Below are 16,559 nucleotides of genomic sequence, written 5' to 3'. Positions count from 1 at the left end.
GATGTTGTTTTAATCCTCAAACATGAGGTTAAAGCTCTCTTCAGAGCTCAGTCGTCACCACCCACAACTCCCCGGCCAAAAAAGTGAGGGAATGGATGTGGCTGGGCTTTATGTAATTAGGCATGGCTGCCACTGAGAGAACCTTGCTCAGACACCTGTCAGAGCCTACCTTCTGAAGTGATGGGACCCAAAGCAGAGAAGCCAGTTGCTTCCTAAGATGAGCTGGCATTGCTACTAGCAAGAAAATGGAAATAGAAAGTGATTATATGTGGATGTGTAAGTCATCCTCTCAGTGAGCCTTTGATGAAAGGACATTTGGGTGGATGGACGTGCCCAGAGGCAGATCCTGGTGCTCTGTGTGAGTGGCAGCTGGTGGACTTCAGCTGTACTCGTGTAAATGTGACAAACCAGTGCTGAAGACTTTAATTTGTGTGCTTCATTACTTTTTAATGGGCTATCTCTTCAAGACCGTAGAAACTAATGGAACCCAGTTGACAAAGGAAGAAAGTTGTTTTTGCACAATTCTGTTGGTTTCCAAAAACAAAAATTGTTTGTTTATGGAAACAGACAAATGATTCCACAGGACAATGCATTGTGTAATATGGCTGAGATGTGGTTGCCCTGTAAAACCTAATTTATGTGTAGAAGTGTAGAAAACAATAGGTTTCCTTCCATGGAGACTTCAGAGCACAGCTTGCAAAGTTTGGTTTGTGATCAGTTGAGTGACATGGTTTGGCTCCTAAGTGGGGTGAAATTTTAGCAAATATTTGTTCTTGTGTCATTGAATTGTGACGCCCTAAAAACAGGGTGGGCTAGGGATCCATGTTGAGCTTTGCTCCCAGCTGGGAGTGCTTGAGGTGCTCAGATATGACTGAGCATTGAAGAGATGTGGGTCACAGTCTCCCACTGGAGTTAGTGTTGCTGCTTCAGGTGGAGTGCCGAAGCCACACCTTAATCAAGGTGTCCCCTGTGGTGCCCCAAGGTGTGGTGGTGCCCCTGACTAGGCATTAAAAGTTGACTGACTTATTTTGTCACCATTGTCATAATTATCTAGATAAGGCATAATTAACCAATGAAATTCTCTGCCACGGAATGTGGAGATGGCCACTAGCTTGGATGGCTTTAAAGGGGGCTTAGACACATCCATGGAGGACGGGTCTATCAATGGCTCCTAGTCTGATGGCTACAGCCAACCTCCAGCCTCGGAGGCAAGATGCCTCTCAAGACCAGTTGCAGGAGAGAGGGCATGTCTTCACCTCTGTGCTTCTCAGAGGCATCTGGCCCATTGTGGGGAAACAGGATGCTGGACTAGATCTAGCAGGGGCTGTTATTGTCAAAAGTTGCTTCTGAGTGATCCTGGAAGAGCATTGTTGATTATTTCTTCCATCTTGAAAACCTGGCCCAAATACTTGTCTGCTCAGTTTGCTACCCTTGTTAATATACTGTTATGCTCCAGTTTGTCCAGATGTGAATTTATACCAAAGGGATACTGTATGGTTTTCAAAGAAAAAAGTCATAATTTCCAAACTGGTTAGGAGTGGTCCATTGTACCCATGTCCCCATCTCCCCTTCCCCAGGCCTTAACCACTGGGGTGGCAGGCTTTTTTCTTAATGCCTTCTTGCAAACTGTGGAGTGGCTGTTGCAGTTTGTGCTTGTGACCAGTGTTTGAAGGAGGAAAGCCAGGAGAATCTGGCTTTCCCCAGTTTCTTAAGAGCACAGTTTGCAGTAACCTGTAGGATAGAAGTGCACAGGAGGGGTGACTGGATCATGCTTTTCTTTATTCTTGCTTGAAAGTGTGGCACACACCTCCTGTTTCTGTGAACCATCAAGACTTAAAGCTGATGGTAGACAGGAATGTTCTTGTTTACATTGGATGCAGTTGCTATAGTATAAAATGCCAGTCCACTGGGCAGCAAGGAATTCTGTCTCCACTAGGACCCAGAAACTTAATTGGGCACTAGCCCAGATTTGCCAAGGGGTGGGGGAAGTGACTGGCACCACAGAGAGGGACTTCCCACCCCTGCAGGCGGCGGCGGCTGCTGCTGCTTCCCTCTGCTGGCAATTGTGCTTTCTCCCCCACCCCAGTGGCAGCATTGTTAAGGGCACAGTTGCTTAGCATCCCAGCAGGCCACTCCTGCAGGGAAGGCCAGTTTGGTGCATCCCCCCCCCGCCCGGCTGTGGAAGCCCCTCCCAGCCAGGTGGGCCTTCCTGGGCATCCATCCAGCCCTTCCTCGCTGAGTGGGTGGCAGGGCCCTGGAAGTCTCTTGTGGACTTCGGGTAAGACCCGTGGGCTGCGGCCGGCTGCTGGGTGCCCCCTCCCTCTTGTGAAGCGCCCAGGGTCCCGCAATGGGTGCTCCGGGGTGGGGTCCAAGGAGGCGCCCCAGGCCTCGCGGGCGAGGGAGGCGCTGCTGCTGCTGCTGGTGGAGGCCGCGCACTCGCCGGGCGGGGGGAGCTGCCTGCCTGGTGAGTCCGAGGCTGGGCCTGCTGCCGCTGCCTCCTCTCCGGCTAGGGAGGCCCCCCCCACCCGCGGAGGCTGGGGGCAGAGGGGGAGCCCTGGTGGGCCGGCCGGCCGGGTCGCAGAGAGGCCGCCCCCGCAAGACGCCCCTGGGCAGGAGCCCGCGGGGAAGCCTGCCCCCCCCCACCCCGGGAGCCTTCAGCGCGCTCCACCGGGCAGCAGCGAAGGGCCGGCGGGAGTGGCGCAGGCGCCGCGGCGGGCCTCCCGGGCGGGGGCGCGAGCGCGAGCGACCGCTCTGCCGCTGCTCTCCGGAGCGCGGCTAGGCGGGCTCAGGCAGCCGCAGTCAGGCAGGCGCCCCGCGCTCTGCCTGCCGACCCCAGTTATGCCGGGCGGGCAGGCTGCGGTTGTACGCCATGCCGCTCGCGGGGCGGCTGGGCGCGCGGGACCCGGGACCCTGGATAGCCATTGCGGTTATGCCGCTCGGCCGGCGGCGCGCTATGTGTGAGGCTGGGCGCGGGGCCGGGTACTGCCGGCGCCCTGCAACCTGGATAGGCGCGGCGCGTGTGCAGCGCCCCTAGGGGCGCGTTGTGCGCTAGGCAGGTTCCCGGGCGCGGCCCGGCCCCGCTCTCTGGCTCGTCGCCTCACAGGAAAGATGGCGCACAGCGGTCGGTGGCGCTTCCCGGCCCGGCCCGGCAGCGGGGGCTGGGGCCGCCGCGGGCTCGGGGGCTGCCGCGTCCGGGTGCCGGCCCTGCGCAGCCCGCGAGGGGAGCCGCCCGACGAGCGCCAGAGGGAGCGGCCCGCGGGCGGAGGGGCGGCGGTGGCGGGAAGCGGCGGAGGGGGCGGGGCGGGCGGCTCCTCCTCCGCCGCCGGGCCTCCCGGGGCGCCCCCCCAGCTGCCGCCGCCCCCGCCGCCGCCCCCCTCGCCCTCGTGCTCAGCGGGGGTGGCTCCCGGCTTCGACGCGGCTCTCCAGGTCTCGGCCGCCATCGGCATCAACCTGCGCCGGTTCCGGGCGGCCTGCGGGGCTGAGGCGGGCAGCGGAGAGGTGAGCGCGGGGGGGGAGGGGGGGCTGCGCCCGGCCGGGGGGGAGGGAGGGAGGAGCAGGAGGAGCCGTCGCCGCCCCCACCCCCGGGAGAAAGGGCTGGGAGGGGGCGGGGCGGGGCGGAGGGCGCCTGGGTGAGTCTGCCGCCCGGGGAGCCCCCCCTCCCGTGGCTGGCTGCGCATCCCGCTGCCTGGGCCGCCGAGGGAGGGAGAGGGCGGGCGGGCGGGCGGGCAGGCAGGCAGGGCGGCACGCCCACCCCGCTCGGGAGATGCTGCGCTCGGGAGGGGAGGGGAGGGGCAGGCCGAGGCCGCCGCCGCCTCCTCCGCCCCGCCCTTCTGTCAAAGGCCCTGGGCCACCCCGCTGCATCTACCGGCCGCTCCTGGAGGAGGGGGCGGCGACGCCTCCCCACCAGCGCCGGGCAGGCGCCTCTCCCCCAGCCCCTCACGCCCGAGTGGAGAGCGCTGCTCCCGGGTGCCCCCACCTCTCGCAGCAGGGAGTCAGGGTGGACGGGTGGCCTTTGTCCAGAGCCCGGGTCAGAGCGAACATCCGCCCCTCCGGGCTTTTCCCCTCTGGCCAAAGGGGTAGTCACAGGCAAGCAGGAACCGGCCTTTCGCGCCGCCGGCGGCAGCAGCAGCCGCCGCACTTGGCAGGGACGCTGGAACTCAGGGGGCTGTCACCAGGAGCCTGAGGGTTGGCTCAACCAAGAACAGATCAGATGTCCTAGTCCATTCATTCCAGGGAAATGTTCATGGAGTAGCTCCAGAGTAAAAGGCTCCAAGGTTGCAGCCACTGGCTTCATTTCGGCAAACACCTACCCTACGGGCAGAGAGAACCCATTCAAACCTTTTACCAGACTTAAGGAAGTTGCTGTTGAATTGTAATCTCAACATGGAGTTAAGAACTGGAAAGTTCCATACAGTGAAGTCTTATTTTGTCCTCCTTTCTGCATTGTTCCTTCCCTGCCCCCCCCCCCCAATATGATACCTCCGGGCTTTTGTGCACATGATGTGCAGCTTCATGCCCTTTAGAAGCCCAGCTGGGACCTGGCTAATCAGATCTGGTGCTATAAGGGGAGTGGAGTTAGTTACCCCCACTTTGCTTTCCCCCCCCAATCATTTATGGGGAGAAGTGTGGCTGAGCTCCTCAACAAGCCCTTACAGGCCCCCAACTTGTTTCTTTCTGACAATAAAAGCATTCATGGAGGAGGCTTGTGCTCTTTTAAAATGGATCAAAACTCTTGAGATGTTTCTACTTTGTATAGATAGAACAGCAGCAGCATACAGATGTGTTTGAGTTGAGGAAAGGGTTGTCATCATTATTGCTGTAAATTTCTGGTACTGTGATATGAATTGTAATCCTGGGAAGTTGAGGTGTGCAGGGACAAGGCCAAAGGAAGCAAGGCAGACACCAGTGCAGTGGAGTAAGTGGGCTTCCTGTTGGCCACACGAGAAAGGTGTTCCCTAGCTAGCTGACAGGAGGTGTGTGGGCTGCTTTTATAAGACTTGGGATGTAGTCTACAGCTGGCTGGCTTCCAGACTATTCTGTTGGTGTCTGTGAGACAATTCCAGAGTAATTGGTTTGAATTGCAGGCATTGTGCTTTTGATAAGTAATTTCTCAGTGTGAGATCAAGAGCTCTCCCACATTTCGTCATCTGTAGTCTGATTGGAATTTCTGGATGCAGTGTGGCATCTGCACTCAGAGATCATGTCAATCAGGGGAGATGCACATGCAGCTGGCTGTGATCTTGCTTGGGAGTCTTCACTGCTAAGCAGAACAGAATGGCTGCATCTTTTTAATGTCAAGCAGATGATGATGCTTTTTGATTCTGGTGGTGAATATCCCCAGAGGCTGGCCTCTTTCTCTGCCCCGACTGGACCCAACTGGGGTGTCTTGGGGATGACTATGCAGCTCCTACAGAATGTATGATTCCTAGTGGGGTTGATCTGATCAAAGCTGCTGCTGACCTCCTCATCCCTCTTGTCAACACGAAGTTGGAGGCACCTGGTTATGCTCCTGCTCTTTACTGACACGGCAGCAGTTCCCCAGCCCTAGAGGAGACTAGGTGCAAATCCTGGCATCTTTGATGAGCCAAGCCTCAGGATGCAGTAATCTCATGTAATATTTTAAAAGCAGTCTGTGTTCCAGATTTGCTTACGCACATGTGTGGATGCAACAGGTGTAACCAAACTGAGGTCAATTAACCCAAAGCAGAGAGCTGTTGTCTTCCTATTTGTATCCTCTTCCATTTCCAAGGAGCTCAGGGGTGCGGGTTTGTTCTCGTATCCTCGTTACAACCCTGAGAAGATGGAGTGAGAGATAATTATGCTCGCAGCCATACAATCAACTTTATACTAGGATGTGTTTCCCACAACCAAGCCCAGCACTCCTCCCTCCCTCTGTCCTAGTCACATGTTAGGATGACCACATTAACAGGGTGGGGTTTTTAGACCCTTTTAATGGCACATTTTTGCAATAAAGTTTAGTTGCATGTGTAATAAGTCTATTCATTTTTGTGAATAAAGGCCTGTGAATAAAGGCTTTCATGGGGTGGTGAAAAATTCTCCTTGGGGTGGCATACACGTCCCAACCATTTGCAGAAGCAAGTAATGTTGTGGTTGCATCCAGTGTTCCCTCTAACAGGGATTCCCAGTTGTTGTTGACTACAACTCCCAGAATCCCCAAGCAAAAGCCATTGCAGCTAGGGAGTCTGGGAATTGTAGTCCACAACATCTGGGAATCCCGCTTAGAGGGAACACTGGTTGCATCCCAAGACTTGCTGCATCCGCACATATCAGTGCAGTGTCACATACTTTGATGATGATTGCATGGAAGTTTCCTCATGATTACCTTGACTCCTCCAGTGCAGATGTGTTTGAGAGTTCAGGTATAACTGAATATTGATGGCAACTGTTACTGAATTCTGTGGTGTGTGCAATGTGATATGACTGACATAGGCAGATCCTATGTGTGTTTGTTATCAGTATGTCAGCCTGGTGGTGGTGGTGGTGGTGGTGGTGGTGGTGGTGGTGATTTTGCAGGTCTTGTGTCTTCTGTTCTGGCAAAGCCTGTTTCTTTCCTGAGAACTGGGGATCCGGCTTCTGATGATGTAGCTGAGAATTGGCCACGCTTCCAGTTGGTCTGACCAAGTATTCTAAGCAGCTGGAAAGCTCATGTTGGTTGCTCTTCAAGCAGCGGATGTTGGAGGGTTTTTTGCCTTTTAAACTTACAGCAACAGTGCTGAACTTGTTTCCTGCAACTGTAAACTGAATTTGTGAATAGAATTAAAGTTATTGTTACATCTTAAATAAAACTACAAGTATTTGGGGAAGAAGTTTAAAACATACATGACATCTTAACTGTCAATGCAGTATGTGTTTTTGATGTCAGGCAAAACCATTTTTTAATTTAAAGATTATTTTGCTTTTTTTAGTCATATATTTATGTAATTGTGTTTTACTATATAAACTGCCCTGGAAATTTTTAACTAAAGGACTAGATGTCAAATATTTTAAAAATATAATAATAAATGAATGATGCCATCCTGGTGCCATATTTGTGAATGGATCAAAATCTTAGGAGGCAAGCATTAGATTTATACTGACGGCTGAGATGCTCCTAGCCATCCTGGGTGTAGAAAAACTGAAGGCGGGGGGGGGGGATACACTTTTAAATTAAAGAAACATGGCAGGTAGGCATGTTTTCTGTATGGTTCTTCCACAGTCATACCAGAGCTGTGTTTATATTTTTTCCTTCTATCTGTGTGACTTTTTGCCATGCAGAATTGAACATTGTACACTGACCCTTTAGGGCAGGGGTAGGCAACATGTGACACTCCAGGTGTTGCTGAACTACAACTCCCAACAGCCCCAGCCACAATTTATTACAGGTGGCGATAGTGGGAGTTGTAGTGCAGCAACATCTGGAGAGCCACACCTTGCCTACTCCTGGCTCTGCATGGTAGCATTATTCCTTGATAGGTTGTGCTTCTCCTTGGCTTGTTGCTCACCTGGCAATGCCTGTGAGGCAGCACATCCTGCATAAACATCTCTGAGGAAACAAATGTTGATGGCAGTAAGACAAGCAGAAGGAATCTTGCCTATATCTGGGCTACTAGGTGTGTTGGTGGTTCCTCCTAGAACCAAATGACTTAAGGCACCCCATTTGCTGGATGCAAATACCTTTCATAAGGCACAGACTGTGTGTTACCCAGAGAAGATACAGGCACTGGTGGGGGAATGGGTGGGGACTGTGCCAGGCCAGTCTTGACAAATTGTGCCTTTAGTGAGTTAATGATGTGGCCCCTGCAAGAGATTGTCACCACTGTTCCTTCTAAGGCGTGCGGCCATGTGCGCGCTCACAAGTTCTGGGATGTTTGCTCAGATCAATTTAGATCCCGCTCAGGTTGAATCAGGAAGGTCCCATTCTGAAATGCATGTGCGTGCACACTGCCTTTATACTGCCGCCCAGAACAAAACTCATTCCCCACAGAGATGGAAAAAAATTAGGACCACCGATTGTCACAGTGGCCCTTCACAGAGCAACTGGTATGAGGGTTGTCAGCTGCCCCATTTCCAAGGCAGCTCTACCAGGGTGTGGAAATTAATCACAAATGACACTAGTAGGAATAGTCAGGCAATCCAGGGGAAGCTTGCTTTAGGGAGAGTTAAACGGGAGGACAGTCTCTGTGCTCCCCAAGAAGATGAGAGCCAAGCCCCTAGTTGTTTTTTTTAAAAGCAATGTCTTGGGATCCCAGTTCCCTGCTCTCACTAGGCCAAGACTAATGCTGGCATCACAGGACTGTGATTCGGTGCCCAAGCAGCAGCACAGTAGCTGCTGTGCCAGTGAAGGCTAAAGCAGTGCCTCCACCAGCATGCCTGGATACTCTTCTACACACACACACACACACACACACACACCCTCACACCAACTGTCCATGTGAAGCACCAGCCAATATGCTGACGATCTATATTCCTGGGAGAGCATTCATGCCTTGTGGGGGAGTGGACAGAGGTGTGTTGTAGGAAAGGAGACAACTTCTCTTCCTCCATCAAAGGCTTCCCCTGGCCTAGTGGTCAGGAGACATTCATGGAGCATCCAGAGGCTTCCCAGGAGAAGACCTGCTAGTGCCAATTATTTCATTCAAGTAGTGTTAGTTAATGTGCTTGTTAATGTCTGTGGGAAGGAAGCAAGGGTGTGTCTGTGCGCTTGCTTGCTTGCTTGCTTGCTTGCATACAAGGGAGAGGGAAGCGAATGACCTGAACAAGGAAGAATGGAAGCATCCACACCGTGAGGTGCCTGGCAACTGAGTGAGAAGGTGGCATTGCGGTGGGAGATTTGCGCAGGGGTGAGGGATTTTCATGTGAGCTTGGAGAGGGGAAGCCTACCCCTTGAAGCAACAGTTTTGGCTAGAAAAAGGGTGAAGCCACAGAACTTGAACCCTGGCTTCTTTCTGCACAGAGAGCAATCCCCTAACCACAAAGCCACAGGAACAAACAGATGAAAACCATGTGAGGGGCCTTATGGTCTCCTTTGTGGCCAAGCTCATGATATGCCCCTCACTTGTTCTCCCCCTGTTCCAACAATAGGAGATCTTCCAAACATGTAGACTGAAACTGAAGGAGTGCTGTCTTGAGTCACTGCTCAATAGAAGAACACTGGCTTAGCATCTCATCCCGGGTTTGATCCCTGTCTACAGTCCCTGAACAGGGTAAAGGGCTGGGAAAGCCCCCCCGCCGCCCGCCCCCCCACACCCTTGCACACTTGAGAGTACAGTGTGTGTCGTCAGAGTGGCTGGCATGTGGATCAATAGCCCCAGTGAGGTAATTGGCCCATTTGTGCCCAGGATGCCTTTCATGTTGTCCAGCCCCTTCATCCCATTTGCTCTCACACACACCTTTATTAGAATAATTTCAAGTGTCTTCTAGTTATTTTCTCAGGACACCCCCTATCCTCACACTCTCTACTTCATGCCGCCCCACTGCTGTGTTAATTATCACACCAACAGTTACTGGGCAGAAGGTAGTCAGGAGGACCTTGGGCTGCTTTGCCCTATTCCTGTGAATCCTGAGTGGTGTGATTTGGTCCTTAGTGAGGGTGTGGAGCTGTCTGGCAGGTCCAAGGCAAGGGATGCTGGAGCGGCAGGGGAGCTGTCCAGCCAAGGAGTCAGAGTCGGAATTTGTCTTTAAAAAAGCCAAATCTGGCAACAGAGAGTCAGACTAGAGCAGAAGTAGGGGTTGCACTAGCAACAGACAGGCAGCAGGTGGAAGCCTTTGTTTCAGCAGAGCTAGCTAAGAAAGGTGGTCACTCCATGGAGGATCAGTGGGTTTTTCACTGGTTATAGCTGCTTCTGTAGCCCGCACATAGCACAAGGGAGTGGGGAAGCATGCATGTTCAATGGGTGCCTGTGGGGAGCGAGAAGATGCAAACAATGAGGAATGGGTCGCAGTGGTATTCATTCCAGTGACTAGCTGCTTATCAGGGGATGTTGAGCACAAGTGAGGAAGGGGGCCACCTGGGTGCTCTTCCATTCACCTGCCTCAGCAGAGCTTCCTGCTCTCCCCATTTGAGGGGAAAGAAGATCATCAAGACAAAGCTCTCCCATCCAGTATTCCCTCTAATGGGGATTCCCAGATGTTGTGTACAACTCTCATCAGCCCCAAGCAAAAGCCAATGCAGCTGGGGATTCTGGGAGTTGTCAGCAACATCTGAGAATCCCTGTTAGAAGGAACACTGCTCCCATCTCCTGTATTGCACTGCAACAACTCTGCGGTTCTTGCTGGGTCACGGGCCACTGGCCGGCTCATATCCTGCATAGACGCTACCTAGCCAGCACGGGTAACAGACTGAATGGAAAGCCTGCTGTATTCCAGCAAAGTCTCTGAGTCCCCCTTTGCCCTCACTGGAGCATGATATCTGCCTGTTTGCACTGGATTTCCTGTCGGCTGGGGCCCCCCATTCTGTGAACTGCATGGGAATGGGTTGCCTTGGTGAACATACGGAGCTGCCTTGTACCCAAGCAGGCCATTGTTTCATCTAGGAGAGGACTGTCTACACTGACTGGCAGCAGCAGCTCTCCAGGGTTGTGCTTGTCACAGTTCCACTTTGTTCTTAAGAATATTTCTGACAGGTTGGGGAATTTATTTCTGTTGATTCTTAAAATGTGACAAGATGATGTGATCCTCTATGACTGGGAGAAATAATATGGTGTGATTGTTGTCCTGGTGGTTTTTAGGATCCAGCCTCGAGGTTAAATTTGTAAGACAGAGCTTGCATAGATAAAGTTGTCTTGCAAACGAGCCATTACACAATGAAAGGGCTCCTCACAACTTGCGCTGCCTTGCCAGCAGTGTTCCCTCTAACACGGATTCCCAGATGTTGTTGACTACAACTCCCAGAATCCCCAGCTGCAATGGCTTTTGCTTGGGGATTTTGGGAGCTGTAGTCAACAACATCTGGGAATCCCTGTTGTTCCTATTTATTTTTTGATTTGATTTGATTTATATACTGCCCTGCCAAAAATGGCTCAGGGTGGTTTACATAGGGATCACTGCTTGCCAGGTAAGTTAGGCTGAGAGATGCTTGGGGGGTTGCCTCATGTGTTGTGTGGCCTGAGCCCCAGACTCCCTAGTCTCAATGGATTTCCCGTGGTGTCGCACTTGGAAAATGTCAGGCTGCCATTTCATCTTTGCCTGAGCTGCCTTGAGCCAGCCACGCTCCTTTGAAAAAACACCGGTCTCTTCCCCCAGTCTCCTTCCCTACATTCAGCACAACCTACATGTTATCTTTTGGGATGGATGTTTGCGGAGGAAGTTCTGCCTGGACAAGATCTTGCCATCTGGGTGGCAAGTGTTGGGTATAGGCTCCCTTACTGAGTGGCAACAAGGATTGTGTCTGCTTTGCCCTTGGCATTTTCTTAGAAGTGTTACTCTTGTCAGTCTTGCATGTTGTGGAACTCTTTCTTGTCCACCTGGTGGAGATATTAAGAGCATCCCTAGAGTTGGTGGCAGAGGAGATTCTTCCAGATTGGCAAGGCAAGGAACTAGGCTTTGGAGACCTGCAAGTGCTCTGTGGAAGCTGCCCACAATCCAAGCTGTAGGGCAGTCAAGCCTGCTCCTCCTTCCACTTTGTCACATCCCTCTCCATCCCTGTGAGGGCTTGGCTTCTGCTCTGGCACAGACCAGCTGGGTCCCATGCCCAGTCTCCTAGTGGGCAGGAAGCACCCTAGCAGTCTTCAGGCTGCCAAGTACAGCTGTGCTTTCTAGGGCTTATCTCCTAGCCTGGTTGCTTTTCTTTCTTTCTTTCTTTCTTTCTTTCTTTCTTTCTTTCTTTCTTTCTTTTTATTTTAAATTTTTATTGGATTTTACTACACATAAATAAATATTGACTTCCTGCTTGCCTATCTGCGCGGTTCACAATAACTATACATATAAACCATTGCTATAATAATTCAAAACATACATACTAGCCTGGTTGCTTCTCTTTCAGGCAGTGTTCCCTCTAACAGGGATTTCCAGACGTTGTTGACTACAACTCCCAACATCCCCAGCTGCAGTGGCCTTTGGTTGGGGATGATGGGAGTTGTAGTCAACAACATCTGGAAATCCCTGTTACAGGGGACACTGCTTTCAGATATAAGATGCTGTATTATCTTCTTGGCTTAAGAAGGAGAAATCAAAAGCCAAAGTGCGTTGATAGTGCCTTTTTTATTGAGATCAAGACATCCTCTTCAGATGCTGGCACAATATGGTTCTTTGCTTTGTGCTCCTGTTTCTTTGGTAACTTGGCCCAGTTTTCCTTAATAAATCCACATTTGCCTCCAAAGCAGAAAGCTCAGGTTGTCTCTACAAGGCACTGTCTTGACCATGTTGTATGGTTCCTTCAAAGCCTTACAAAGACTTTTGGTGAATTGATGAAAATAGAGAGAGGGCTCTTACCTCTGCTTCTCTTGCGCTGGTTTTGTCACAAGTTCCTGATGACACCTCTGTGCAGTTGGGCCTTGAGCAGGCAGCCTGAGAGGCTCAGCCCTCTTGCAGTCCCAAGTCCCTTCCCATCTTGCTGGACAGCCTCCCTGACTGGGTGCTCAGGCCTTCTCCAGCCGCCCTCATTTAAATCTTGAGGATTGCAGCTAGAAGAGTTCGATTTCTGCCTCCACGTCTTAGACGATACGCCAGTCCCTGGGTCATGCATCCTTCACTGGCTTCCCACTGGAGAGCAGGGAGGGCTTCTCTTGCAAAGCAGAGAGAGATGATGAGGAATTGGTCTTCTCTTTCCATACCTGGTGGCCAGAGCTCTGCATGGCTGTAGGGATCTATCGGTGGCGTAGCTGTGATCACCAGAAGTGCAGACTCCGCGTTCAGAGACTGTGCATCTTTCAACTACCACAAGGAAGCACCAGCTTCCAGGATTCCCTCTAACAAGAATTCCCAGATGTTTTGTTGACTACAACTCCCATCATTCCCAAGCAAAAGCCATTGCAGCTGGGGATTCTGGGAGTTGTAGTCGACAGCACCTGGGAATCCCTGTTAGAGGGAACACTGCCAGCTTTCCTTGGTACATGCTGCTCATGTCAAGTCTAGTGGCCTGACCCAGGACATGTGTCTGAGTCTAGTGGCTGAGCCAGGGTTAGGGTTAGGGTTAGGGTTAGGGGTAGTACAATCTGCCAGGCCAGAATTTAGGGAGGTGAGACGATGGTCTGGTCGAGGATGTGTGACAAATGTGGAGGTGGTCATGAGTATTTGGCTGTGTTGGATATGAGAGGGAAGGGGGCGTGTATTAGAAAGGGTGTGGGCTTGCAGGACTTGAACTTGCTTGCTGAAATAAAAAAGCAGGGTGTTGTGGAAGTGCCAGGAGTCCTGGAGCTGAGGATTGGGGGCTCTCTGATTCGGTTCCTAGGTCCCGTGGAACCTTGGTGGCTTTCCCTCTCTCTGCCTCTCTTTAGTCCTCATTAAACTGGTGGTAGTTGTAAGAGGTCACTGCAGGGGCTGTTGGTGTGCTGAGGGTATGGTGGCCTTTGATCTAAGCTGAAGCTGCTTGGCACCCAGCTGTGTCTTGTGTGAAGGCTGCTGGTTCTTCTTTCAGGATTCTGGGGGTGGTATGCTGGGCTTTCGAGGAAGGCAGACATGAACGAGGGCAAAATGAAGCTTTGGTTGCATGCCTAGACTTCCCAGACTGCTGGTCAGTGGACTCCTCTGCCCTACCAGAGACGCCTTGGTGCTTCTCAGAGCAGCCCTGGTTGACTTTAGCCAGCTGCGCTCTCTTCCAGCAAGCCTCTGTCCTTCCTCAGCCATCGCAGTGCGAACATTGTTTACTTCTTGCAGGGTGCCCCACGTGTCCAAGGGGAGTGGCTGGCAGAGGAGACATGAAGAGGCTGCTGTTGCTGCTGCTGCTGCTCTCTGCAGTGCTGTGTGCATCGCCCCAGCCAGCCTCCCAGCAATGTGCTTCCACAGCCCTCCGTGAGCACTAGTTCTGCTGAATTCTGCAGAAGCCACAGCAGTTTCATCTTGCATGAAATGGTGGCCTAACCAAGGTCCACTTCAGAGGGATCCACAGCAGTGTTGTCAGCTCTTTGTGCGTGCGCGTGCACACACACGCCCGCACGCTGGCAGGAGAGTTTACTAGTTGACGTAATGCCGAAAAGCAGGCCATCTCTTTGCCTCCTGCCCAGTCCCTGCTCCAGTCTGGATGTCAAGGAGAGGCAGCCAGAACGCAGCTCTGTTCCTCCTAGCTGCCTTTCTAGCACTGCTGTCCTGTCAAGGGTTGACTTGCAGCAAATGACTCTTCTGATGTTGACTCTTCCTACCTGTAGCCTGCGGCAAGGTGCTTTCCGGAATGAAGTCTTCTTCCTGCATCAAGCACACTTGTGTGTGACTGTGCATGTGCTGGTACTCTGGGAATGGGCATCTGTAATAGGGAGGGGTGATAGCACTGTAATAGCACTCCCTGGGAAGGGTGCAAAAAGGGTTGCAAGGCTGGCTTCTGTTTCGATGAGCCATGGGAAGCGGGGTGGGTGGGGGACAGGCCCATCTTGACCAGGGTCTTCAGGGGCATGGAGCAGGAGTGTCCACAAGCGCTCCCCACTTTTGCTTTCTCCCGGAGAAGTGAGCGGCTGCTGATCACTCTTAGGGGGGACTGCTAAGGTACTGCCCTGGGTCCTTGTTGCAGTGAGGGCAACACCTGCCCTCTGATGCTGCCCAGAGAACTGGCCCACAGTCCAGTGCATGAAGCAGCCTGCTTCATGCTACCTGCTCCTCAGAGTAGCCATCTTTCTGGGCTTATAAAAGGACTGCTGCACTGTGCTCTGTGCCTCAGTGCCAGAAGCCTTGCAGGGAGGAGAAGACTTTAGCATCTGCTTCCCAGAGACAATGGCCACCCAGTGGTGAGAGCCTGAGCGGTTACTGTCTGCTTTTGTCAGCTTGCCAGTCTGGGTGCCCCCTAGCTTGTGGGGCTGTGGCTGCCATGCAGGTGAGTCTGTGTGGGGTCGGGGCCAGAGGGGATGAGTCAGCAGTTCCGGAGGGTCAGCTGCTCAGAGTAGCCATCTTTCTGGGCTTATGAAAGGACTGCTGCACTGTGGTGGTGGGCCTGCCACCGGCAGGGTCGCTCCTTTGGGGGAGCCACTTCAGGAGGCAATGAGGGTGAGGGCCTGGTGACATTTTTTGGCTTCTGTTGTTATTTTTGGATCCTGGGTGTTTCAGATGTGTCTTGGTTTGTCTGGGGATGGGGAGACAGGGGGTGTGTCCACTGACTGTGGGATGGCTATTCTGGTGGTGGTGGGGAATAGAGGAAGTAAAGTTGGCAGGTCAGCATGTCGTTACAGGGGAAGGGAAGTCAGAAATCTATTAGATGTTTCCCCTTCCGGCTGCCCTGCCAGCTCTTTGACCTTGGGGAGCAGTGCCAGCCTCCCACAGACTCTCACCTTGCTCCTCTGTAATGCCAGGTCTGTCCAGAATAAATTGGAAACTATCCATGATTTGATTCTGGATGAAGGGGCAGACCTGGTATGTATTACAGAGACTTGGCTGGGGGAGGCTGGTGGCCCAGTCTGGTCCCAGCTTCTCCCTCCAGGGTATTCTGTTGAGGAGTGGGTGCAGGGACGTGGGCGGGGAGGTGGAGTGGCTGTGGTCTACAAGAATAACCTTTCCCTGACCAGGATCCCTGTGGAAGTGTCTGAACATATTGAATCTGTGTACCTAAGTTTGGGGACCAGGGATAGACTGGGACTTCTCTTGGTGTACCAATCACCCCGCTGCCCAGTGGAGTCCCTAACTGAGCTGACGGACTTGGTCTCGGGTTTGGCGTTGGAGTCTCCCAGGCTTGTGGTACTGGGAGACATCAATGTCCACTATGGGACCAATTTGACTGGGGCGGCTCAGGAGTTCATAGTGGCCATGACAACTATGGGCCTATCCCAAAGGGTCTTGGGACCGACGCACATTACAGGTCATACACTTGATCTGGTCTTTCATTCTGATCAGGGTGGTGTTCCCTGGGTGGGGACTCCTGTGATTTCCCCATTGTCATGGACGGACCACCATCTGGTTAAGGTTGAGCTCACAGTCACACCCCACCTTTGCAGGTCCGCCCGAGAAGGTTATTAGATCCAATGGGGTTCCAAGAAGCCTTGGAGGAATTTAGTGTTGGCTCTGCTGGTGATCCTGTTGATGCCCTGGTGGAAACTGGAACAGCAAGCTCACCAGAGCAGTAGATATGATTGCACCTAAGTGTCCTCTCCAACCCACTTCAAAATTGTCCCCTTGGTATACAGAAGAACTACGGGGGCTGAAGCGGCGAGGTAGACGACTGGAGCGCAAGTGGAGGAAGACTCAACTCGAATCTGACAGATTACAACATAAAGCACATTTGAAGAACTATGCTCTGGCAATATGGGCGGCAAAGAAGCAATTCTTTTCGGCCCGTATTGCATCCACAAGTTCACGTCCAGTGGAGTTGTCCAGGGTTGTGAGTGGGCTAATGAGTGCCCCTCCTCCCTTGAATCAGACTTTGGAACCATCTATTACCCGCTGTGATGTGTTTAATTATTTCTTTGTGGATAAAATCTCTCATATTC

At 52.5% G+C, this 16,559-nt stretch overlaps 1 protein-coding gene across 6 annotated transcripts in view; it reads left to right on the top strand.

The window, feature by feature from the left end:
* The first annotated feature begins 2,921 nt into the window (after positions 1 to 2,921).
* KMT2A (lysine methyltransferase 2A) overlaps positions 2,922 to 16,559 on the top strand; it is a 51,049-nt gene continuing 37,411 nt past the window's right edge. For all 6 annotated transcript variants that reach the window (XM_053269328.1, XM_053269327.1, XM_053269326.1 and 3 more), the window contains exon 1: positions 2,922 to 3,498. In XM_053269328.1, the coding sequence (XP_053125303.1) occupies positions 3,109 to 3,498 (390 nt within the window). In that variant the 5' untranslated portion in view covers positions 2,922 to 3,108. The remainder of the gene's footprint in view (positions 3,499 to 16,559) is intronic.

The sequence above is a fragment of the Hemicordylus capensis genome, chromosome 8 (genome assembly GCF_027244095.1).
Source record: "Hemicordylus capensis ecotype Gifberg chromosome 8, rHemCap1.1.pri, whole genome shotgun sequence".
Lineage (NCBI taxonomy): Eukaryota > Metazoa > Chordata > Lepidosauria > Squamata > Cordylidae > Hemicordylus > Hemicordylus capensis.
The sequence above is the reverse complement of the archived record's forward strand: the minus strand, read 5'-3'. Positions and strand labels throughout refer to the sequence as shown.